The following is a 25,494-nucleotide window of genomic DNA, read 5'->3' as shown; positions in this document are numbered from 1 at the left end:
TTCCAGAGTTTAGTTTGCTTTTCAAAAAGTTGACCACTACCTTGCTTTGGATTTGGATTGTACTAAACTGTGATTTCATCAGAAGGTTAATCTCCTGAATTGCTTTTCCTTTGTAAAGCTGAAGCCTTGGGGAGCACGGAGGCCAAGGCTGTACCTTACCAGAAATTTGAGGCACATCCTAATGACCTCTACGTGGAAGGACTACCTGAAAACATTCCTTTTAGAAGTCCCTCGTGGTATGGCATCCCAAGGCTGGAGAAGATCATACAAGTGGGCAATCGAATTAAATTTGTTATTAAAAGGTAAGATGATAAAATCTCCAGAAACAAATGTAATGCTTTCCTTAATAGAGATTAATTTCATGCAAGTGGGTCTTTTGTTCCCCTCTTTGTTGGACTTACTCTCCATATTTAAAATTAAGTTGTATTACAGTTAGGTTCGTTTATTGAGCGAATATTTATTTAGTATCAGGTACCAGATAGACAGAACTGGGTCCAATAGGAACCCTGTCTTGGGAGACTTATTGTAGAGATAAATGCAATAAGGTGTTACTGGGTGCTTTGAGGAAGAAGGTGAGGGTGGCAGGTAGATGGGTCAGCTGTGCACAGAGTAGTGGAAAGGGCCTTCAAATACAGGGAATAGTAAAAGTAGAGGAAGGGGTCACATAACTGCACCATTCCGTGTGGAAGGAGTGATGCCCGTGGGTATGGGAAGCCAGGCAGATGTGGGCATGTGGAGGAAGGCCTTTGGTCCTGTACTATCAGTGGAGTAATTAAAAGGTTTTAAAGCCAGTTCCTTTTAAAAGAGTTTAGAGGGATGCCTGGCTGGCTCAGTCGGTATGGCTTGCAACTCTTGATTTCGGGTTTGCGAGTTCAAGCCCCATGTTGGGCGTAGAGCTTACTTTAAAAAAAATTATAATCATTTGGATTTGCATTTTAAAAGGATTCTTCTGGCTTGAGTTTGAAGGATAGTGGTGATTTGGGGGCAGGGAGAAAGTGCAGAAGGTCTGGCTTTAATATAGAAGGGTGCGGGAGGGGTAGAATGTGTAGCTCTGGCTTATTCACTGGGGCTTGTGTGTTTGTGTGGTCACTGGGTCTCATTGTGTAAGGGAGAGAGGGATCTTTTTAGGACAACGCAGCTAGATATTTCTGACTGTATTGTGGTGGAGCTCATCTGAGGTTTTAGAAACAGTTGAACTGTTGCGGGTGAAATGACTATTTTGCACGGTTGAGCTTCAAATGCCTTTGAGGGCATAGAGGTCCGAACTGGAATCTGTGAAAATTGCTATTTTCAAAATAATCGAGTCCTCCAACTGATTTTTCCCCCCCACTGGAAATGAGGTTGGAATGAACCATAGTGGCACTCAGTGACAGTTCACAACTGTGTGAACTGCAGGAAGGCCCCAGGCGTTCCTGCATGCTCTGTTACTCACCTCACCTGTGTTTTCACAGACCGGAGCTTCTGACTCACAGTACTACTGAAGTCACTCAGCCAAGAACGAACACACCAGGTAAGATGGTTGTGAATTCCTTTTTAAAACTCAGATCAGTGTTTTTAAGGAATTTGACAATCTTTTAAAGTGATGGAGCTCATCTTTTCTCCCTTTCCCCCGAAAATCGTTTGTGGACGCTCAATACAGGCCCTCCTTCATGTATCAGTACACACCCAGGTAGTTTTGGGAAAGCTCAGGCTTTGAATTTAGATCAGTGGTGTTGGGTAGAAATGTGTCATTTTTAATATTCTGGTAGCCAAATCTGTGTTTCAACCTGTAATCAAAATAAATACATGATGAGGTAAAACTGTTGCATATTGTACACTTCGAGTCTGACTCCCGTCAGTGAAGCACATTTCAAGTGTTTGGTTGCCACATGTGGCTCATGTGGCAGACCCACACAGATTCAGACCTTAATCTTTCTTCATAAGGCCCCTGTTCTCTTAATGACAAACACTGCAATTCCAGCAGCTGCACTGACCTCAGAGCCCAATAGAACCTGGAGGTCTCAGTCTCGGTTGTGTGAATGAATGGTCTTATTTTCTTCATCTGGGCTGTAAGTCTGCCTTTATTTCTTTGCCATCTTTTTGTTTACTGTGCCTAGTGGCAGAAAAAGTGACCACAGCTTGCATATCTTCTACAGCGTCACAGACTTCTGTTGCCAAGGACTAGGGGGCGTTTCTGAATTCACACGGTTCGTTGTTCTTACAAATACTGCGGCAAAATGGTATACAAGATGTCTGTACTAAATACTGACCGTTCAGCAGAGGGTACCTGCGGGCAGCCGACGGAGGTCAGCCAGGATGCTGGAGAGATTGTAAAGTCGTTTGTTTGTAGTGGCATGCGAAATGGTTGAGAAACACCATACAAGGGACACCTAATTCTCCTCTGCCAGGAATCCTGCTGGGGAGATGGTGTGATCAGTGAGCATCAGAACCCACACAGCAACCTCCTCAGCATACTTTTGAGTTAGGCAAAGAAACAGAGTATTGGTGACGAATGGAGGATTGGGGATGACATAGATTTTGCTGAGGGAAGTAATGGAAAGAGCGATATTCCTGAAGGTAGAACTGGGTTAACCTGGATGAGTGTGACTATGATAAAAGTCTCTGTTCAAGACTTCATTTCTCAAGAGAGACAGCAAATTCCAGGTTGTGATTAATGTGATTGCTGGTTAATAATTCTGATAGTGACTGCAAACGTGAGAATGGTAAAGCTGTGCCCAGCACCGTAGGTTGAGGGCTCCCGTTGTCAGCTGTACTTGATCTCTTGTCCTCTGACATAGATACTTGAAAAGCCTGTCCTCAAAAGAAAAGTCTCAGTGCTCTGAATCATTAACGATACTTAGCCTTCCACCATTCGTAGGAGACCTTGGCAAGAATTAAAGTCGTCATTCTTCATTCCAGCAAAAATGTTCATCTGGTCTGCCAGTAAACCAGGCATCCGTTTTTTGCTGGGCCAATTCACGTCAGACTGCGTGACAAGAGTTAGTTACGCCATTAGAAAGGTCTGCTTAATTCTTGGCGTGACATATGAGATTTGATAAAAGATGTATGCTTAAACACACTGGGGGGGCACTTTGCCCTCAATTTTGTAACAGATACACATGTGTCACATGTGAGAAATTCCTGGAGTTAACCAGATGATTGAGCTTTGAAGGGGCAGGACAGGGAGGGTTACTTGCTTCCCGGGAGGAGTAGTGCAGAGATCTTTACCAGCAGAGGAGGTGTAGGGTGAGGCAGAAACTGGACAAGTAAACAGAAGCTCTTGACCTTGGAGAAGAAGAGTCACGATGTTTTTTAGTAATGGTTTTTGGTTTGTACCAGACTTCTTCCTCTGGCTGAACGGTTGAGCCACACCATATGAAACCCTTGAGATGGTAGGTTTTCTTTTAAAGTAAGAGTTTTAAAGTACTTCTACAGTAAAAGTAAAGTGTATTACGAGATTTTCCCAGGCCACTGACCTTTAGCATTATTTCCAGAACTTTCCCAGCATTTCCCACTGCCTCTGTCCACAGACACAGATGACTTCCACCCTGAATGCGATCCCTGTGCTCTACCCTACCCTCTTTCTTGCTCTCTTTTTCTCTCTCTTGCTTACTCTCTCGTCTCCTCTCTTTGTCCAGCCCCTCCCGTCATCACCCTCCATTGCTTCTCTCTATCCACAGCTCCACCAAACAAGCCCTGAGTGTCTGTTAAGTAAGTGACATCCTACGTGTCTTCTGCAATGGCTTATTTTCCCTTTATTTCCAAGGGGATGGTGGTTGTCTTGTGAATAAGGGGAAGTAAATAAGCCAGAATATAGATGAGAGGAGTGTCAAGTCACATCTCCATAATCCCTTTAGTATGTATCTCTCCCATGTGTTTCTGCAAATACTGAAATTTCGCTTTCTGTGCATTTCTAGCCACACATCGGTTTGATAAGACAAGGAATGCCTGTACAGAAAGCTGATACAATCAAAGCTGTTCTGGGAAGGCGTGGCGTGCCCGGGCCCTTGCATGGCTGTTCCGCCCTGCCCTGACAGGATCCTGTGGTGCTCCTCCAAGGAAGAGCCCTCGAAAACCACTCATTTAGAGCATTCTTAGGAACAAGTTCTTTATTTACAGTGTGAACTGAAATTTGAATTCTGTCTTCCTGAAGTTCTCATGTTTGACAGGTGCAGGGAACCCTTCTTTTCCTTAAGACCCAGAGGTTTTGTTTCTAAACAAAATCAAATTCAGAGCATCACTGGACTGTACACCCGAAACTGATACAGGGTTGTGTGTCAGATGGATCCGATTCTTCTAAAAAAGAACATAACCAGGAAGAATGACATCCAGCCTAATTTTGTGACCGCACCAAGGAGGAACGTTGTTGGTTACATTTATTTTTGCTTTCTAGTCAAAGAAGACTGGAATGTCAGAATTACCAAGCTACGGAAGCAGGTGGAGGAGATTTTTAATTTGAAATTCGGTAAGTAAAACCCAGTGATTATGTCTTAGTTTAGAAACCTAAATGAAAGGCAGCATTCTGAATGAATTATAGCCGTTCAGGACCTACGGAAGGAAGGTCCCAGAAACTGGGTTTTCATTTATTTCTGCTACTAAATTCGCTACCTAACCTGAGCAAGTTACTTTATTTCTCTCAGATTAGATTTTCTGGTATGTCCAAATGGGAGAGGAAGGGAGGGGTTGGGGGAAGGCCCAATCCCACTGTCTGCACTTCGAGTCTGGCTAACACCGCACGTACAGCAAATAGGTTTCATCATTTGTTTCAACGTAGATTTGTTGACAGCGGTTTCCTGGAGCGCTGTCTTGAGGAGGATTCTGAGGAGATTGATTCAGCAAGAGTGTTTCAGTTGATTGGGTGTGTCTGTCATGGAGAAGGAAGTAAGGAGTGGGAGCGATAGCAGTACCCCCGGGGCCTTCCCATCCGTCGTTATTAAAAGGTGTTAATGTTTTGTGTCCCGGATTGGGAATCTTCCATCTCTGCCTCTGCTCTCTCTAACTTGATGAGTTCCGCTTAGGTGCACCATATGCAGTTTGTATCTACCAACAGCAGACTTGTCTCTGTCAGTGTGCCGTGGCCCATAGTTCATTTCTGCCCAGAGCACAGAGATCATTTTGACTAATAATGGAACTATCCTTTTGATTTGTTAAAGTGTTAAAATGGTCTTTTTTCAAAATACTTATTTTTTAGGCCCATTCTTCAGTTTTGCACAATATACTACGCAAAATGCTTCCAATAATGGAGTGGGAGACTCCCCTTAAAAAAAAATACTGAGTGGAGATTGCTAGATGGTAGGGAGTCTTTGCATAACACATTTGAGAATGCCCGGACGTTAGCGCGACTTACTGTGGTGATCCTTTTGCAGTTTGTACAAATACCAAATCATTATGCCTGAAACTAATGTAATGTTTTACGTCAGCTATACCTTGATAAAATGAAAAATTTTTTAAAAAGAATGTCCATAACATTTTACCTTCCATACGTTATGTTCTCTTAACTTGCAGCTCAAGCTCTTGGACTCACAGAGGCAGTAAAAGTTCCATACCCCGTGTTTGAATCAAACCCCGAGTTCCTTTATGTAGAAGGCTTGCCAGAAGGAATTCCCTTCCGCAGCCCTACCTGGTTTGGAATCCCACGACTTGAAAGGATTGTCCGTGGGAGTAATAAAATCAAGTTTGTTGTTAAAAAGTAAGTTCAATTTGCCCATATAGTCATTTTTGGAATCAGAGCAGTAAAGTTCTATTTCCATTTGAAGTTTTTCCTAGCTGTGGGCGATGGCTAAGGCTTTGTCGTTTGGATTGGAACGCGCAGCTCTGAGCTGCAGCCCTGGCCCGGGCCCCTGCCTTGGCTTATCCTTGAACCCGTGTAGATTTTCTTCTTCCGTACAAGGAGAAGGGGGACACCTGCCTCGCCGGGGTGGTGTTCGACTTGGTCACAGACACTGTGCTGACTCTTAGCATTCCTTAGTACTTGAATGGAGGATGAAGACGCAGATTTGTATCTGCTCCAGTGTTCCTGAGGCACTCGTGGGCAGCTGAGTTTCCGTGCTTGTGTGTCTTACTTACACGTCTGCAGGATTTCCACACTTGCGGAAATTAGTGTCCGTTAATTTTCATTTCACAGAAAAAGTCATTTACTCTTCACAAAATCACGTAGCAGATCATGGTGGGAGGGAAAAATGAGGGTTGTTTTTGTCCATGATGACAGAATGCATTGTCACATTACAGAATGATGGCCTTTATAAAAAAAAAAGTCACTGGTCGTGATAATGTTTACTAGCTGTGAAGACCAGTAGTATGCTGGCTATTCTAATATTTCTTGGTTTTCTCTCTAGACCTGAACTAGTTATTTCCTACCTGCCTCCTGGAATGGCTAGTAAAATAAACACTAAAGGTAAGAGATCATACATACTCTGTTATACTTCCGTGCAGTAAAACATGCTTTATTGACATTACCTAAATCACACTGAATCATGCGCTAGCGTCTATTGGGGGCTTTTGGTTTGTTTCTTTGCTTTTTATGTAATGGACTCCTCCCTCCCCTTTAAAAACATTTCATTGAAAATTTCCTGCTTGTCATCCTCCTTCATTCGTGTTTCCACAGTTTTGTGGAGACTCAGAGGATTACATTACCAGTTTACTTCTTCAGGTTTCTTTGCAAAGATCCAAACTATATGAATTTTAATAATCTGCTTTTATAAAGCATCCCCTTCTGCTCTCCCCCCCCCCAATATGCAAAAGTGATCATGTGCTTACTTTATAGCCTTGCAGTCACCCAAAAGACCACGGAGCCCTGGGAGTAATTCAAAAGTTCCTGAAATTGAGGTCACTGTGGAAGGTAAGGCCACTCTGGGGCAGGTTTCTGATGATTCTCCAGTTCACTAAGTATATCCACTAATTCTTCAGTTTACTGTTTGTTTTTATGCAAATGAATTTTTACAAAACCGGGCTTGCCCATGAAGAGAGCTACCTGTGATAAAGCTAAATTTCTGAATCGTTCTGATTGAAATTTTCACAGTAGTCTACATGATGTTCCTAGAGCACATTGTAATCTTGCAAGAAGATCCCTAAAATGCTTTTATTGCCTGCAATAAAGTAAGGTTGCAGAGAGGAACATGTGGGATTCTTTTCTCTCCTTTTCTCCTTTTTTTTGAGTGGGGGGCACAGAGGGAGAGAGAGAATCCCAGGCAGGCTCCATGCCCAGTGTAGGGCTTGAACTCAGAACGCTGAGATCAAGATTTGGACGCTTGGGGCGCCTGGGTGGCTCAGTTGGTTAAGCGACTGCCTTCAGCTCAGGTCATGATCCTGGAGTCCCGGGATCGAGTCCCGCATCGGGCTCCCTGCTCGGCGGGGAGTCTGCTTCTCCCTCTGACCCTCCCCCCTCTCATGCTCTCTGTCTCATTCTCTCTCTCTCAAATAAATAAATTAAAAAATCTTTAAAAAAAAAAAAAAAAGATTTGGACGCTTGACCAACTGAGTCACCCAGGCGTGTGCACGTGCAGACGTGCACGCACACACACACACAACACACACAACACACACAACACACACACACACCACACACACACACACCACACACAACACACAACACACACACACACCACAACACACACACACCACACACACACACACACCACAACACACACACACCACACACACACACCACAACACACACAACACACACAACACACACACCACACACACACACCACACACACACAACACACACACACACCACACCCACACACCACACACACCACACACAACACCCACACACCCCAGGCTCCTTCTCCCCCTGCCTTTTGGGCGTTGGTGAGGGAGGGAGAGAGAATCTGAGAATCTTAAGCAGACCATACCGAGTGCAGATCCGATGTGGAGCCTGATCCCACAACTCTGAGAATAGGCTTACTCTTCATCTCAGGGTCGTGAGTTCAAGTCCCATGTTGGGTGTGGAGCCTACTTAAAAAAATAAGTAAAAGTAAACTCTTAGTTATCAGCTAGATGTTAGGAAAATAGAGAAACGAAGGGTTCATGTAATAATGTTAATGTGATTGGGTCTATAGAAGTAAGGGTACCAGGTAGAAATTAGAATTGTATTTTGTTGTAAACAACTGATTTTACAAAGAGGGAGATGCCTGTTTTTCTACATAAAAGAAATTCTGAAGGTAAGTTACCCTTTAGTAGCTCAAAAATTATGAGACTGCCTCTGGGTTTCCTCTTGTCCTTTCTTCCATGGATACAAGAAGACCAATTGAGCTCCAGGTTCAGATGTACATAGAAGGCAAGACATAGGGGAGATGGAGTACCAGACCTGCCTGGACCCATTGTCTGCAGAAGCAGGAAGCATTCTAGAATTCCCTAGCAGATTGATTCTTAGGTCTCTTGGTTGGGCGGGGAGAATTTAAAACAAAATAATTCACAGGCTCTGGTGCTAACATTTTTGGATTTTCAAGTCTGGGCTCCATCATTCGTCATTTAGGCAGATTACTGAAAATCTCTTCTTCAGTTAGTACATCTGTAAAACGGTAATAAGAATGGTACTTAACTCATATGCTGTTTTTTAAATTGAGATATACTTCACATAAATTTCACCATTTTATTTTTTTTAATTCACTGCTTAACATACACAATTCAGTATATGCATAAGGTTGTGCAACCGTCAGACCAGTCGAACTCCAGAACCTTTTCATCACCCAGGAAAAAGCCCCCATACATATAGCAGTTGCTCCCCATCTCCCCTTCCCTGCAGCCCCTGGGAACCACTCATATACTTTTTTGTCTCTGGATAAGCCTATTTTCTACATTTCATGTAAGTGGAAGGACAGTGGGTGATCCTTTGTGACTGGCTTCTTTCACTTGGCGGAATGTTTTCCAGGTTCATCTGTCTTGTAGCTTGTCCCAGTACTGCAGTCCTTCCCCTCTGTCCACTTTTTAAGATTTGTGGTTAAATATATATAACAAAGATGGACCCTTCTAATGGTCTACATTTTTTAAATGTACAGTTCTGTGCATTAAGTGCATTCACATTGTTATGCAACTGTCACGACCATCACCACCATCCGTCTCCTGAACATTGTCCTCTTCCCCTGTCAAAACTGCCCGGTCAACACTGAATCCCCTTCATTTAAGTAACTGCTACACCTTTCTCCACCACAGCTCCGTGTTCGACAGCAGCGCACCAAGTGTTTGAGTTTCTCCACATACTTGCCACCACTTTCTATTTTCTGTTTCTTACTTTTTAAAGATTTAATTTATTTGAGAGAGCGAGTAAGCGAGCATGAGCAGGGGGAGCGGGAGGGGCAAAGAGAGAGGGAGAAGCAGATGCCCCGATCATGCTGGGGCTCAATCCCAGGACCCCGAGATCATGACCTGAGCCAAAGACGCTTAACCGACTGAGCCACCCAGGCACCCCTTCTGTTTCCTATTTTTTAGATAATATCCATCCTAATAGGTGTCCATTTCTTTTTCTTGGTGCCTAATACCACATTGGGTAGATGTACCACATTTTGTTTATCCATTTATCAGATGGACATTGGGGATGTTTCTGGTTTGGGGTATTAAGAATAATGTTACAGGGCGCCTGGGTGGCTCAGTCGTTAAGCATCTGCCTTTGGCTCAGGTCATAATCCCAGGGTCCTGGGATCGAGCCCCCCGCATCGGGCTCACTGCTCCGTGGGAAGCCTGCTTCTCCCTCTCCCACTCCCCCTGCTTATGTTCCCTTTCTCGCTGTCTTTCTCTGTCAAATAAATAAATAAAATCTTAAAAACAAAAAAAATAATGTTACTATGAACATTTGCATAGAAGTTTTTGTATAGGGGCGCCTGGGTGGCTCAGTCGTTAAGTGTCTGCCTTCGGCTCAGGTCATGATCCCAGGGTCCTGGGATTGGGCTCCGTGCTCGGTGGGAAGGCTGCTTCTCCCTCTCCCACTCCCCCCTGCTTGTGTTCCCACTCTCGCTGTGTCTCTGTCAAATAAATAAAAAAAAAAATCTTTAAAAAAAAATAAAGTTTTTGTATGGACATGAGTTTTTAATCTCCATTTATTTTTTGAGGGTTTGATTATTAAATACAAATAAATATTATCTAGAATGATCTCGTGTAAATGTTGATACTTTTCTTGCTTTGCAGTAGAATCAGCAAGGGAGACAAGATAGGAATGGGATGCCCTTTAGGTTGGGTAATAAACCCATTTATTATACATACCAGCTTAGAAACCCATTGTTTCGGGACACGTGGGTGGTTCATTTGGTTAAGCGTCTGCCTTCGGCTCTGGTCATGATCCTGGGGTCCTGGGATCGAGCCCCACGTCGGGCTCCCTGCTCAGCGGGGAGCCTGCTTCTCCCTCTGCCTGCCGCTCACCCGCTTATGTGTGTGTCTCTCTCTCTCTGACAAATCATTAAAATCTTAAAAAAAAATGCCCATTGTTTCTAAATTGAAAGAAATACTATCCAAGGATTAGACCCTCACTTCGCACACTATACTTTTGGTTTCTAATTCAAAAGGAGAGGACTAAGGTCGGTGATGGCTTTGTGATAAAATGCTTTTGACCTTCAGATTAACAGAGAATAGGTTTTTTTTTGGTTTTTTTGTTTTTAAAGATTTTATTTATTTATTTGAGAGAAAGAGAATGAGAGACAGCATGAGAGGGAGGAGTGTCAGAGGGAGAAGCAGACTCCCTGCCGAGCAGGGAGCCCGATGCGGGACTCGATCCTGGGACTCCAGGATCATGACCTGAGCCGAAGGCAGTCGCTCAACCAACTGAGCCACCCAGGCGCCCGAGAATAGGTTTATATTACGTTCCCCATGCCATAGAGGTCCTTGTCCCACGATAACTTTCTATTGCTTCACCAAGTCTATAAATGGACTCTGAATTTAAGTAATATTCGTTAAAATACCATAAAGTAGTCATTAGTATTTTAAGGTGATGTATGTAGTAAAAGCTGTGTCCATGTCCAGGAACTTTTTGGCAGTTTAATGGTGGGGGGAGGTATTTTGCTTGCACCATACTAATACTCTGTTTTAAATGATATGTCATGCTTGTTTGGAATTGTTTTACTTTAAAAAATAAATGTACATAATTTATGCACAGTAAAACGTACCCATTGCGGCTGTGGGGTTTGAGTTTTGGAAAATGTTGGTGCCACCACTTTAGTCAATTTTTGAAACATCTCTATCACCCTGCCCTGCTCCCCGCAGGCCACAGCAGCCGGGCCCACGGGCAACCCCAGTCTGCCTTTTTTTTTTTTTTTTTTAAGATTTTATTTATTTATTTGACAGGCAGAGATAGCGAGAGAGGAAACACAAGCAGGGGGAGGGGGAGAGGGAGAAGCAGGCTTCCCGAGGAACAGGGAGCCCGATGCGGGGCTCCATCCCAGGACCCTGGGATCATGACCTGAGCCGAAGGCAGATGCCCAACGACCGAGCCACCCAGCGCTCTCCACCCCCCACCCGGTCTGCTTTTTTGTCACCACGGAATGCTTTTGCCTGTTCTGGAATTTCATATAAATGGAATCCTACTGGCTCTACTCTTTATGGCTTGCTTCTTTTTCTCAGCATAATGCTTTCTGATTTAACACTCGTGGCATATTTCAGTATCCCCTTTTTATTGTGGAGTGTTCCTCCATGGTGTGGCTTCACCACATTTTGTTTATACATTTGTCAGTGGACATTTGGGTTTGTTTCCAGCCTTGTCTAAAAACGATCCTGCGAACATTTGTGTACAAAGTGCAGCATATGTTCTCCTCTTGAGGAGGTATTTAGAAGCACAGTCGTGGAGCTGTTCACGTTCTGCGAGACTGCCGAACAGTCTTCCGAAGTGGTTTTGTCATTTTACACTCCTGCCAGCAATGGATGCCTTCCAGTTGCCCCCCATCCTCCCCGTCCTCAGCATTTGTCATTGTTTTAAATTTAGCTTTTCCAGGGGGTGCGTGGTGCTATTTCACTTAACTGTAAACCCGAATGCTGCTTTATTAATGTAGGCTAAGAACTAGATATTTCAGTCAGGTCCATTCTGTCTGCTGCTCCCAAGTTCCTTCCCGTCTCACCCTGTTATCGAAGGCTTGCCTCATGAGTACGGAGCCTAAGCGGAGGTGTGAGCTGTGCAGGGCTCTGGTGACGGGCTGGACTGATGGCCTCTTCCCGGTTGTACCCGCCAGCTAGCCCAGGCTGCTAGTTTGCTTTCCTCACTATGCCATCTTAAGAAAGCTGTTGTTTTATTCAGGAGTTTTGAAATAATTAAAGAGTAGAATGTTGGTTCTTGACATTTATTTCATTTGTTTAAGGTTTTATGTATTTGTTTTAGAGAAAGAGCACGCGCGCGCTTGAGTGGGGGGAGGTGCAGAGGGAGGAGGACAAGCAGACCCCGGGCTGAGCATGAGCCAGATGCAGGGCTCTGTCCTAGGACCCTGAGATCATGACCTGAGCCGAAATCAAGATCAGACGCTTAACCGACTGAGCCACCCAGGCACCCTGGAAGCCCAGAGTCTACAGATACTCTGCAGATTGGGAAATTCGGAGTTGCACGATGTATCTTTAGAATGTTGGTTATTTTCTTTTCTTTTCTTTTAAAGATTTTATTTATTTATTTATTTGACAGAGAGAGAGAGCGAGAGCAAGAACACAAGCAGGGGGAGCGGGAGAGGGAGAAGCAGGCTCCCCGCTGAGCAGGGAGCCTGACGCGGGGCTCGATCCCAGGACCCTGGGATCATGACCCGAGCTGAAGGCAGACGCTTAATGACTGAGCCACCCAGGTGCCCCAGAATGTTGGTTATTTTCTAAAGAAATCTGAGGAACCTTAATTTCTTTTTATTTTCCTATTATTTTGGCTCTTTTGTTTTTAAAGATTGCTGGCTGGCTTCAGATTTAAATAAACTCACTATTTAAGCATTAGGTGACCTCTACATAAAGAAGAGTCAGGTCCTGGTTTTATAAGAATAACTTAAAACTAATAGTCCTTTTCATTCAATGGAAGAACAACCAGTTTCCTACAACACTGTTTCTAATTTGTACTAAATTCAAAGGAAGGATGTGTTCAGAGTGAGCTAGAGAATCCAAAGGAAGGCTTCAGAGTGGGGATAGTACCTGAAGTTGGATTATGTTCACGGGTTGAAAGAAAAGCGCGTAAGCAGACGTAGCTACCCCCAAATTAGATGACTCCAAAGGGGCGCGTTGAAGCATTGAGTGAGCTGGGAATTCGTCAGATCCTCCAGAAAGCTAACTCTGTTTGGGACGAAAATGGCCGAAGGTAGGGACGGAAGCAGAAAAATGGACGGAGGCTGTAAGCAGGGGCCTCGGTGCCCATTTGCATTGGTAGTGCTTATGTACTGTTTGAACTTCACGTGGTTTTTCAGGGACATCACAAGCAGTGCTTAAACGTGGTGAGGTGCATGTATTGATTGTGATTTTTTCCTTTTAATTCTTCTTCAGGCCCTAATAGCAGCAACCCTCAAACCTCCGCGGTTAGAACCCCTACCCAGACTAATGGTTCTAATGTTCCCTTCAAGCCTCGAGGGAGAGAGTTTTCCTTTGGTAAATATGAATTCTTTTTTTCTTAATTTCATCATTTTAAATAAAAGGAACCAATACACTTTATTTTTCTAGGTGAATTGTTTTTTATTTGGTAAGTTGGTATATATGAGCTATTAAATGTACTATAATAGCTACTTAACCCCTCTGTGCCTCAGTTTCTGGATTTGTAAAGTGGGGATAATACTACTTCCTGCCTTGTGGGGTTATTATGAGGATTGCAAGTACTAAGTTAAAGGGTAGCACCATACCTGGCACATAGAAGGTGCTGTCGTTTTTTGGGAGGTTTCTTGGTTTTCACTTGTTTTTTATTTTTAGCCTATGTCATTTGTTGCCAGTGTATTAGTAATACAGTGAAACCGTTTAATAATGTAGGATTAGAGTAGTTGCCAAGACATGACTGTGCTAAAAACCTATGTATTTTTTTTGTATTTCTCTCTCTCTCTTTTTTTTTTTTTTTTAAGATTTTATTTATTTGCGAGAGAGAGAATGAGAGACAGAGAGCATGAGAGGGGGGAGGGTCAGAGGGAGAAGCAGACTCCCCGCCGAGCAGGGAGCCCGATGCGGGACTCGATCCCGGGACTCCAGGATCATGACCTGAGCCGAAGGCAGTCGCTTAACCAACTGAGCCACCCAGGCGCCCTGTTATTTTATTTTTTTAAAGATTTTATTTATTTATTAGAGAGAGAGAGAGAGAGAGAAACAGCATGAGAGGGGGGAGGGTCAGAGGGAGAAGCACACTCCCTGCTGAGCAGGGAGCCTGATGTGGGACTCGATCCCGGGACTCCAGGATCATGACCTGAGCCGAAGGCAGTCGCTTAACCAACTGAGCCACCCAGGCACCCTTTTTTGTACTTCTTAAAGATGCACAATAAAATAAGAAACTGCTGGGCATAGATGTATTTTGCGAAGTATTGCTACTAACTGTCTTGTTTTTCACTTGCAGAGGCCTGGAATGCCAAAATCACGGACCTAAAACAGAAAGTTGAGAATCTTTTCAATGAAAAATGCGGTAAGTTTATTTTGAAATATTAGCGCTAAAATTTATGGTAGCCTTTTTCACGTAGTCTAAGAATGTGTGCAGAATAAAATGTGCAGCGTTGAAATGTTACTGTCATGGGAAGTGCACGTGTTTTGCGAGCATGGATGCCATCATTTCTCCCACTTTTCTGAGCACTGCAGAGTTGAACACGTTTTTCTAAAATTGAAAGTAATACGATTTTTCAAAAAAATACATATAATTTTAGTAGCTGCAAAATGTAATTTAGAAAGGATTTTTTTTTTTTTTTTTTTTACAAAGGAGTTTTGAAAAGTGACGAACATGAGAAAGAATAGAAACGTCTGTGTGTGTTTTACAGGCGAAGCCCTTGGCCTGAAGCAAGCTGTGAAAGTACCGTTTGCATTATTTGAATCTTTCCCAGAAGACTTCTATGTGGAGGGCCTGCCTGAGGGCGTGCCATTCCGGCGGCCGTCCACCTTTGGCATTCCAAGGCTGGAGAAGATACTCAGAAACAAGGCCAAGATTAAGTTCATCATTAAAAAGTAAGGGCAGTGAGCTGAAAGGAGGCTCGCCGTGCAGCGCCAGTGCTCTGACGCGGGCAGATTGGTGCTTGGGTTCACCGTTGTATCAAGACCTCATTAGCTCTAGGAGGCAAAAAAGAAGGCTCTTTAAGCTGTACTTTTGTAGATCTGTTAAGTGTTTCGTAACTGGTTATAAGAGGGAAGGAGGGCTGTAGCTTGTCAGAGGGATGACAGCTTGATTTTGTTCAATATACCACTGTCTTATTGTTAATGGTTGATGCTGCTGGGGTCTAAGCAGTTGTTCAGTTTTGTAAAGCCCTATGATTTCTCCAGCGTACAGAATATTTTTTCTTTCTTTCTTTAAGTTTGTTTATTTATTTATTTATTTTTAAGGATTTTATTTATTTGACAGAGAGAGAGAGAGAGCATAAGTAGGCAGAACAGCAGGGAGAGGGAGAGGAAGAAGCAGGCTCTCCACCGAGCAGGGAGCCTGACATGGGGCTCGATCCCAGGACCCTGGGATCATGACCTCAGCTGAAGGCAGCCGCTTAACTGACTGAGCCACCCAGGTGCCCCAAGTTTATTTATTTTTTTTAGTAATCTCTACACCCACTGTGGGACTTGAACTCATGACCTCGAGATCAAGAGTCGGATGCTCTTCCAACTGTGCCCACCAGGCGCCCCCAGAATATTTTAAATTTCTGTTGGCTTTGGAGGTCTGTGAATTAGACCAACACAATTGAAGTGGATGGGAATAATCAGAAGTTAAAAATATATGTTGATGTTGAAGAATTATTTGAACTTAATGGAAGTGAATTTTAGGTGCCATTTATTAATACTTGCTTCTGAGTCATACAGCGGTATTGTCAAATGCTCAAAGCTGACACTGCCAACCACATTGGCCACCTTTTGTACTTCTGGCCAGGGCTGGAGAGGGCTGGAGAGGTCTGGCAGTAGCTAAGGCCTCTGCTTCTGCGTCTTCCTAGAGAAAGACTCGCGCTTAAGTTTTCACAAGCTTGTCCTCTGTTTCCATGCTGCCCGCATACAGCGTGTTCCCGGTTTCCATTCTCAGGTCTAGCACTGGATCCTTCCAGGATATAATGGTGGAAACCATGGGAAAGAGAAACTAATTGAAGCTAGACGGACCTGGGTTGGTGTTGTGATCATGATTAGGATTGGGGTTTTTGTATATGTTTCTTTAGACGAGGGACATGTTCTTTCTGTTCTTCCATTACTAAGAATTGAATGTATATGTACAGAAAGTAAATGGTTCTTTTAAATCTTTGTTTAATTTTAACATTTTACTATGGGATTATTAGCACACAATGTTTTTTTCTCCCTTCCTGTTTTTCAGGCCTGAAATGTTTGAGACCGCAATTAAGGAGAGCACCTCCTCCTCGAAGAGCCCTCCGAGTGAGTGTCCTTGCTACAGAACGTGTGCTGTGGGAAACTTACGTTGCAGCAGTAATTTTAAAAGAATCGTTGAAAGAACAGCTACTGAGTTAAAACCAAGAATGCTCATTAAAGAATGTGGTTTTGACTGATTTACAATTTTGAGTTTATTTAATAAATGAGAATCTTTGTATGTCTGATGCTGTACTGAGCACAGTGAGAAAGAGAAAAGAGTGTGGGGCGGGGGTGGGGGGGTGAGGGGGTGGGGAGCGGTCTTTCAGGAAGCTTAATTCCCCCAGAATGACAAAGTATACCATCAGATGGACCAACCCTTACACAGAATTGGGTTAAATACTATCTTGTGTAGTCTGAATTTTAAGTGCATCAATAGAGCTGGTTTAATTACATTTTGTGTGTGTTCTAATCTGAAGTTTCTATTTTAAGGAAAAATAAATTCATCGCCCAACGTTAATACTACTGCATCAGGTGTTGAAGATCTTAACATCATTCAGGTGACGATTCCAGGTACGATTTCTCTGCCTTTCTCTCACTTGTGGGGTTTTCCGTGTTCGGATTTTCACTCGACTGACTCGGGTTCCCGGGACTCGCTCTGTGCCATGCTGTGCCCCTGTCCGCCCTGCAGAGAGCGCTATCCAAACACATCACCTCGTCGGTTCCTTCCCAGAAAGCTCTAGGCAGTTACCAGACGCAGAGTGAGCTAGTACCCAGTGCCTTGTTGAGGAAATCTGTACAAAAGAGCCGGCGGAGTTCCTTGTAACGTTACAAGGCACAGAGGCATCGTGTTTTCGGTTTGTTGTTAGAGTCAAATCACTTGGTCAAGTCATTTCAACCTTGATTAGTGTAAAATACTTAAATCTTCCCAAGACATGAAGCGAGTTCACTCAGAGCACCTAAAAATTGACCTGGAATTAAAATTGCATTATTTAGCTATGACCGTCCTCTTGCCTTTTCTAGATGACGATAATGAAAGGCTGTCAAAAGTTGAAAAAGCGAGACAGCTCAGAGAGCAAGTGAACGACCTCTTCAGTCGGAAATTTGGTGAGTTTCGCATTTGCATAGTGCTGTTGCAGTAAGCTAGGACATTTCCTTCCAGTGAGAGCCGAATGGTAGATTATGCTCGGATAGCTGTTGTCTTCCTGTATAAAATGAAATGAAGTTGAAATGCAGGTGTTTGGGGCGCCTGGGTGGCTCAGACGTTAAGTGTCTGCCCTCGGCTCAGGTCATGATCCCAGGGTCCTGGGATCGAGCCCCGCATCGGGCTCTCTGCTCAGCGGGGAGCCTGCTTCTCCCTCTCCCACTCCCCCTGCTTGTGTTCCCTCTCTCTGTCAAATAAATAAAAATCTTTAAAAAAAAAAAAGAAAAAGAAATGCAGGTGTTCGGGTTTCTCTAAAGTTTTTTCCTAAGGAAACGTTAGCTGTGTTAAACTCTTGGTGATGGTCACCATCAAAGCGAGTAGAACTGAGGTTCGGAGGTAAGGTTGTTTGACGTGTACTTTGACTGTCATTAACTGCGGGGACTGTCCTTAATGTTGCTCATGTGCTTTCTAACCACTTCGGAGATGATAGGTTGACCTGTGCTTTTATGCTGTTTGTCTTGTCCTAGGTGAAGCTATTGGTATGGGTTTCCCTGTGAAAGTTCCCTACAGGAAAATCACAATTAACCCTGGCTGTGTGGTGGTTGACGGCATGCCCCCCGGAGTGTCGTTCAAAGCCCCCAGTTACCTGGAAATCAGCTCCATGAGGAGGATCTTAGATTCTGCTGAGTTCATTAAATTCACTGTCATTAGGTAAGTGAGCCTTCCCCGCTTGTTCGTAAGAATGACTCTGTCCATCGTGAGGCTAAGTCATCTTCCAGAATGTAGTCCTAGGTAATAATAGGATCCAATTTTCCATATAACACATAAAATACTTGAGTTCTTCTACTGTGAGATTTTCTTCTGCCTGAGCTGACTCTTAATTCTCCTGTTTTTAAGGCAAGGGCTTAGTGAACCTTTGCCCATGGACCAGACCCAGCCTGTTGCCTGTTTTTATAAAGCCTTATTAAAACACGGTTACATACAGTTGGCAGTACATAGCGTCTACTGCAGCTTTCAGCTTACAGGGGTGAAACGGGGCAGTTGGGACAGAGACCGTATGATCTGCAAAGCCGAAAATATTTACTGGCTGACCCACTACAGAAAGCAGTTGGCCAGCATGTGTCTTAGGAATGTCATCCCAGGCTCAGGTCGGACAGGGATCTGATCCCAAGTCAGGTCATTCTGTCTCCTTGTCTGTACCATAAAAGTGTAGTTGTCACCTTTGAGAATGGGCTCCTTATCCACAGAGCAGGAATGATGATTATACCTACACTCTAACAGCATCGTGAGATCACATTAATACGTGTTCGTCCAGTAGGTGTTCCGCAGACGTCCTCTTTTCCATCTACCTAAGCAAGAGTCCATGTCATCTTCACGCTTTCCAGCTCCCCAAAACTTTGCTATCACTAAATCTTCCCAGTCGGTTCATTGTTAAATTCCCAGTTGTTTCTAGTACAAATCACTTAGGACTGGCTCTTGGAAATAGCCCATGTGGTAACCTCCCAAGGCTTTCTGTCACCCGCTTATCTTCTCCCAGTACCCTTTCCCTAAAAATCCCGTTTTTGTCCCACTTAACCCATGTCCATGGTCCATGCTCTTCCCCAGGGGTCTGGATAAAAGCTTGCTTCCATTAGACTATGTCACTGAAATTACTGTATTCTTTTTTTCTTGGCTTCTGTTGTTTTCACCATCTTTAGTGTGGCCTTATCTAATGATGGTGTGTAGTAGTTATATGTCTATCTTTTCAAGATTAAAAAGTGTAAGATTGAAACATAGTTGGATAACATTGCTCATTCTAACATGTAAGTGACTTGAGTTAAATATTAGTTAAACTGAATATACATGTAAATTTTGTAGAACAAAAATAAACTGTTACATAATTTGTTTCTCCCTTTAGACCATTTCCAGGACTTGTGATTAATAACCGTGAGTAAATTTCATGAAGTCTTTTCCTTTCTTCTTTTCTGGGGTGGGAGAGACTGTGTGCGTGTGCCTTTGCTCACAGAAAGTAGTGTTTTACCCCCCTCCCGCAGTAACCAGGCAGAGCTGGTGGTGTAGCCTCAGGGTCAAGGCACCAGGCACTTTTCTACGTGTAAAATGGGGTTCGTTGCTTAGCCTTTTAAATCTCAGTTTATTCGTTCATAAAATGGTGATATTAGTGCCCATTTTGAGAGTCTTCGAGCAGTGTAAATAACTCCTTTGGTGTCAAACATCTTAAACAGGGATCAGCGAGTTCCTGCCTGTGTTTGTAAATAAAGTATTATTAGAACATTTCCTGGCCTCTTTGCTTATGGTGGAGTTGGGAAGCTGCAAGAGACCGTTGTGACCGGCAGAGCCTGAGATATGCACTCACTAGCTCTTTATGAAAAAGTTTGTTGACCCCTAACGTAGAGTCGTACTTTATGTGCTCAAGAAGTACAATCTGAATTTGATAATATTACTGCAGTTCCTTTACTATTATTGTGTAATTGCTGTGTGAAACAAGTAGGTCTTTTAATGTGATGTCGCTTGCTTCTGTTAATATTTAAGCCAGTATCTAGGGGCGCCTGGGTGGCTCAGTCGTTAAGCGTCTGCCTTCGGCTCAGGTCATGGTCCCGGGGTCCTGGGATCGAGCCCCGCATCGGGCTCCCTGCTCAGCAGGAGGCCTGCTTTGCTTCTCCCTCTCCCACTCCCCCTGCTTGTGTTCCCTCTCTCGCTGTGTCTCTGTCAAATAAATAAATAAAATCTTTAAAAAAAAAAAAAAATTTAAGCCAGTATCTGGCACAGGTTGGGCTCTCAAATATTGTTACACGAACAGATGTATGTGGTTTTCCAATTCCCTGATGTTCGTAACATTTATTTTTTTTTCACTTTTTTTTTAATTCTTATGTTAATCCCCATACATTACATCATTAGTTTTAGATGTAGTGTTCCATGATTCATTATTTGTGCATAACACCCAGTGCTCCATGCAGAATGTGCCCTCCTCAATACCCACCACCAGGCTAACCCATCCTCCCATCCCCCTTGTTCATAACATTTAAAATCGCATTTTTAGCAAATACTATACATACATGTCTTACGTTCTGTTAACTTTATTAAAGTTTTTCACAAGTGAGAATTCTCTTTCCCCAGTACCGTTAGAGCTTCAGTCTCTTTTCCAGGTGGTATTAATCTAACTCTAAAACCCATCTACACTGAGTACTCAGTTCTGTAGTTTATTTGCTGGGAGAGCGTAAGCCCCTCCAGTGTCATGTTATGGAGTTTCCGGGGCCCCTGGAGCAGCAGAGCCCTCCCCCTGCCCCCGGGAAATCAGGCACTCACTGTAGATGCCCCCTGCCCTTCTGTTCTGCTTCACACTGTTGGCCCTGTTTGGGGCCTTCACTCTTCAGGGTCATAGATTTTGTTCTCTCTCTTTTGCCTCCCAAGTTTTGGGTTTCACTTTATCATAAAATGTATTCATTTGGTTGTACCCCTAAACCATGAGTTCTTTTTTATAGGTTCTATTTTTAATATATTCTCTTTCTTGGCCAAATATGTTAGTATCCAGTAGTGTCAGTGATGAAAGAGGACATAGGCCTTGCTTCATAGATCTTTAATCCTCTTTCTGACATTCTACTTAAATCACACCAGGGAACTTGGTCATTTAAAGAAATCCAATGATGGTTTTTTCCTTCAGATTTTTTTTTTTTTTATTAATCCCAGTGCATCTGTCTTCTGTGTAATTTTTAGTTTCAAAGAGTATTGTATTTTAAGCCTTCCTGTCCCCTTCCCTTACGTTTAAAATTAAGTTCAGTTTTGTTCTTATCCTTGTACAGTAGTGTTTAGTAGAACTTTCCGGTAATTACTATGAATTAGTTATTCTGATGGGACATACCAGAGTTCTTAATACATGTTCCCTTCTTGTCATAAGGAAAATAGTGCCGGGGCGCCTGGGTGGCTCAGTCGATTGAGCGTCTGCCTTCGGCTCGGGTCATGATCCCGGGGTCCTGGGATCGAGCCCCGCGTCGGGCTCCCTGTTCAGTGGGGAGTCTGCTTCTCCGTCTCCCTCTGCCTGCCTCTCTGCCTACTTGTGCTATCTCTCTGTCAAATAAATAAATAAAATCTTTAAAAAAAAAAGGAAAATAGTGCCTGTTACGGCAAGGTTGAAGCATCCAAATAGAGAATGTATGTAAAAATGCTTTTCCATTGTAACCGCATATCATTAAATTATTGTTTAAATCAATCTGCTTTTTTTTTCAGAGTTGGTTGATCAGAGTGAGTCAGAAGGCCCAGTGATACAAGGTAAATTCAGCAGGGTAAAACAGAAATATTCCTACTTTTGCGATACAGTGGATCACATAAAATTGTGGGGCCTCACTTGTTTACATGTGCTAATAACTTCAGGGAAAGTCATTTACACAGTCAGACTTCGTGTTTTTGGCTCCTGTGTTCAGAGCTCAAGCTCTGGGTCCTGACTGAGAACTGTGGGCCACATGCCATCTGACCCCACAGTCCCGGTCAGGCAGAAAGGAGGTCAGGAACTAGGAGGCCAGTGTTGTAGAGTGTAATTTTTTAGGGACAAGCGTGTCTTTCTAACTTTACCCCTTTATGCCATTCATATCTAATGCTTGTTATCAGCCCAGTTTTGTCAGGGGGAAATTGTGACTTTTAACATTCCTTAGAAACCAGCGTTGAGGCCTGCTACTGTGATCCGCTTGAAAGCAACGAAAAGCTTTTATTCTATCAAAAAGGTATCCACAGGAAGGTGGGGAAAGACCTAAAAAGGAACTTCTTTCTTTCACGTTAGGGCTTTGTTAATTACAATTGTTATTTAAGACTTGGTTTGTGTAAGGTAACTTAACACATGCCCGAAAAGGAGATTTGGGGGAGTCTGGTTGAGTCGTCATGTTTAATCCCAAGACGCTATGGCTGCCGTTGCATCTGGGACTTGTGCTTTGTGTACATTGTCTGGAGGGCTTTCTCCTTGCTTCCTCTAGGTCCTTTAAGTAAGTGAGAGCGACTTTAGAACAGTATTAGAGTAAATCTTCATGTGTTTCTCTTCAGAATCAGCTGAGCCCAGCCAGTTGGAGGTTCCTGCGACAGAAGGTAAAAAGGGTTATTTGTCCAGCTGCCAAACACTGAAGTTCCTTAAGAATGTGCTCAGGACGAAGGATTGATTGTGGTTTTCACACTACCTCCTAGAACCCTGCGGTTGTGTTTTCTTTTTTCTTTTGTCTCGGGGTGAATTGGATCTGTCGTTTACGTCCAGAAACGTCGTGTTAGCGATGACTTGTGGTTCTTTTGCTCCGTTTTCTCCAAATGACTCTTAATGAATCCTGAACGAGTGCAGTGACTACTTTCTAACCTAGATTTTTTAATAGATAAGCAATAAGGTGTTTGTTACTTTGAAAACTTGAGTAACACAATTTAGAACTGATTGCTAGAGGAACGTTGTCTCTGAAAATGTTACCTTTAGTATCTTACGATTCCTATTAAATTATTTTAGTACATAGTTTGGTAGGAGTGGGTTTATAATTATACAGATTTGCATTCATAGTGCAATTTACCAGTTCCCTTTTGTTTTTCTTGGTAGAAATAAAGGAGACTGATGGAAACTCTCAGATCAAGCAAGAACCAGACCCTACGTGGTAGACCTCTTCCCTCCTAGGGTAAATCAGCTTCTGTGTCCGGGGTGCCATCTAATGTTCGTCTGAACCCGCCTGTGTGTTCAGAAGCTAGTGTGTCTTCCCTGCTTCAGCCATAAATGGTGCCCCGCACCTTCGGGTCACAGGAGGTCAAGTGTAAGCCCTACTGGATGGTTTGAGTTAGAGGATCAAGCAGAGAGATTTTCCTTAGATCAGTGTTTGTGAGTCTTAGATGTAAAAACACTTCTGCGCTAAAAGGAAAATGTTTTGTTTCTAATCTGTAGGGCAAATCTCACCCTCTCCATTGGAATACACTCTGAATCCATATCACTACACTGACAAAAGCAGCATTTGCAGAGTCTGGCTAAGATGCACCGTCCATTGTGCATCTTGCCTAATTAACTTAAAACCTTGAACTTGGCCAGGTTGTTAACAGGACAGGCAGCTCTACACCAGGAGTCCGCTGCTTGCTGCTTTGGGGCCGTCGAACCTCGCTAAGCCCGAGCCGTTGAATAGTTGACGATGGTTATAGGGTCTGGCTTCACAGTAGTTGCTCTGATCTGTACCCGACAGTGCACTTTTTTAAAAAGACCTTTTTTTTTGTCTGGGAATTTGCCATATAATGTCAGTTTGTGGACTTAAGTGTTGATTGAGTTTTGCTGTTTGCCAGTGTTAAATTCCTGTAACCGGAATAACCTGGTTTCTTGCTTGTTTGTTTTCTCTCCTATTTTAGCTTAAAGTATCAGTGGGTGAGAAGAGCTTTTCGGACCTGTTACTGCCCCAAGCCGTGTAATATACTTGTATAACAGAAATACCTTCTATACAAACCTTTTTTTCTACTTTTAGATAGAAATGTCTACTTTTTCAGCAGTTCTGTGAATTGAATTAAAGAGCAGAGTGACTGTAGATTTGGAATGGCTGGTTTACTTTGGAATGTATTATAAGGATTTTACAGCAATGCTGGAAAAATGACAGGGAAAATGACAGGGATGAATCTCATCAGATTTTTTACGTATCAACAGAGCCTTCAGCTATGGTGTTTATTTTCCAATCAAGCGAAGATCTCTCCTACTGGAACATCTCAGCTCCTGCAGTGAAGAAACACCTGTGATATAGTTCAGTCCTTTTAGTTTTTCTATTTGAAAAATCGTTTAAATGATCCTTTTGTTCACGGCTCTCTTTGACGACTGAGTGGACAGTTAGTATCTGTATATTTGACTAAACCTTTTCCTAAGCTGTCTATCATGGTTCATATGTTTTTTATCATAATTAAAACACCACCGTCTGGATCACCTAACAAGCCAGTGAGGTTAGCATGTCGGCATGTGGCCTAGAGACGAAGTACAGGAACCTCTTCTACTGAGATTTGGCACCTGGATCAAACGCGTGACGCACCAGAAGTGTAAGGTCAGGTATGAGCGCTTGGGCCAGCCCAGGGACAGACGCTAAAGCCTCGCGATCATGTAACCTGTTGTGGTGTGGGTTTCTCTGGAACACTTCCAGCTCGGATCAGACTGTAGGGCTTTTCAGCGCCTTCGTTATTTTAGAACTCTACTTGTAACTTTGAGGCTCCGGTGTGGGGAGTGAGGGGCCAATAAGCTAAGGACGTGCCCCCCCCCGATATTCTGCGCCATTTGTGGGAGGATCTTACGTGGGTTGGATTTCACAGACAATGAGAGTTGTAAAATACCAGCTATGAGAAGCTAGAGTACGTGATGGCATAGAGTTTTCATTAGCTTTATCACAATATTCACGATGGAGAATTATATTACATGGTAGCAGAAATAGGCATTTTTATGTGTTGCTTATATTTTACCTCAAATTAAATTGTAGATATAGGGTAATAAATAAAATCCATCCATGCCTTTCACACACTAATTCATTTCTTTCGAAGGTGTTTTCATGGTTATGTCTGGGGAAGGTGGGTGGTTCGGTGGTAGGTGGAGTGCACAGTGAAGGCTAGGCAGGCACTGTTCGCGGGCTTTCTGAGACCGGTGCGCATCAGTCTGAGCTGGGACTCGAGCCCCTGACTCCAGCAGCTGTGACATGCCAGCCGTATGCAGCTTCCCCGGGATTTGGAGGCAGGATCTCTCCCCAGAGGGAGCATGTGCATCAGCCCCTCCCACACGCAAAATCACACGCGGACTACACATTTTTTCCCTGTTCTCCCAGCATAGCCTCTGCCTCTCCACGCACCCCCCCAATTCCCCGACCTGTGCACGCCCGGGGAAAGCAGGGCTCCCCGCTTGCTAGCCTGCCGGCCGACATCAACAACTCATAGCTACTCCAGCAGGTCTCGTGGTTCCTTCGAAGCCTTCTTAACAAGTGTGCGCGGCCTAGCGCCCTTACCCCAACTTCCCATCCCAGCCGCTTGCGAAAC

At 43.6% G+C, this 25,494-nt stretch overlaps 1 protein-coding gene and 1 long non-coding RNA gene across 9 annotated transcripts in view; both read left to right on the top strand.

The window, feature by feature from the left end:
- The window catches only part of GTF2I (general transcription factor IIi), a 108,384-nt gene extending 83,392 nt beyond the window's left edge, over window positions 1–24,992 (top strand). For 7 of the 8 annotated variants that reach the window (XM_045875503.3, XM_045875502.3, XM_045875499.3 and 4 more), the window contains 18 exons: window positions 119–302; window positions 1,452–1,510; window positions 4,373–4,444; window positions 5,485–5,668; window positions 6,315–6,373; window positions 6,743–6,817; window positions 13,401–13,502; window positions 14,446–14,511; window positions 14,858–15,041; window positions 16,375–16,433; window positions 16,857–16,937; window positions 17,388–17,471; window positions 18,036–18,219; window positions 19,406–19,434; window positions 21,730–21,771; window positions 22,534–22,575; window positions 23,063–23,138; window positions 23,848–24,992. In XM_045875503.3, coding sequence (XP_045731459.1) covers window positions 119–302; window positions 1,452–1,510; window positions 4,373–4,444; window positions 5,485–5,668; window positions 6,315–6,373; window positions 6,743–6,817; window positions 13,401–13,502; window positions 14,446–14,511; window positions 14,858–15,041; window positions 16,375–16,433; window positions 16,857–16,937; window positions 17,388–17,471; window positions 18,036–18,219; window positions 19,406–19,434; window positions 21,730–21,771; window positions 22,534–22,575; window positions 23,063–23,121 — 1,565 coding nt within the window. In that variant the 3' untranslated portion in view covers window positions 23,122–23,138; window positions 23,848–24,992. The remainder of the gene's footprint in view (window positions 1–118; window positions 303–1,451; window positions 1,511–4,372; window positions 4,445–5,484; window positions 5,669–6,314; window positions 6,374–6,742; window positions 6,818–13,400; window positions 13,503–14,445; window positions 14,512–14,857; window positions 15,042–16,374; window positions 16,434–16,856; window positions 16,938–17,387; window positions 17,472–18,035; window positions 18,220–19,405; window positions 19,435–21,729; window positions 21,772–22,533; window positions 22,576–23,062; window positions 23,139–23,847) is intronic. The other variant, XM_045875498.3, reaches the window with a different exon arrangement.
- LOC135364580 (uncharacterized) lies at window positions 1,517–4,271 on the top strand. Its single transcript, XR_010411978.1, has 2 exons — window positions 1,517–3,371; window positions 4,149–4,271. It is a non-coding gene; the product is annotated as an uncharacterized LOC135364580 (long non-coding RNA).
- Window positions 24,993–25,494: the final 502 nt, after the last annotated feature.

Source organism: Mirounga angustirostris, unplaced genomic scaffold (genome assembly GCF_029215605.1).
Source record: "Mirounga angustirostris isolate CCGP_5_RB_7025 unplaced genomic scaffold, mMirAng1.0.hap1 SCAF_5, whole genome shotgun sequence".
In the NCBI taxonomy this organism is placed as follows: domain Eukaryota; kingdom Metazoa; phylum Chordata; class Mammalia; order Carnivora; family Phocidae; genus Mirounga; species Mirounga angustirostris.
This window is presented reverse-complemented; position numbering and strand designations above follow the sequence as displayed.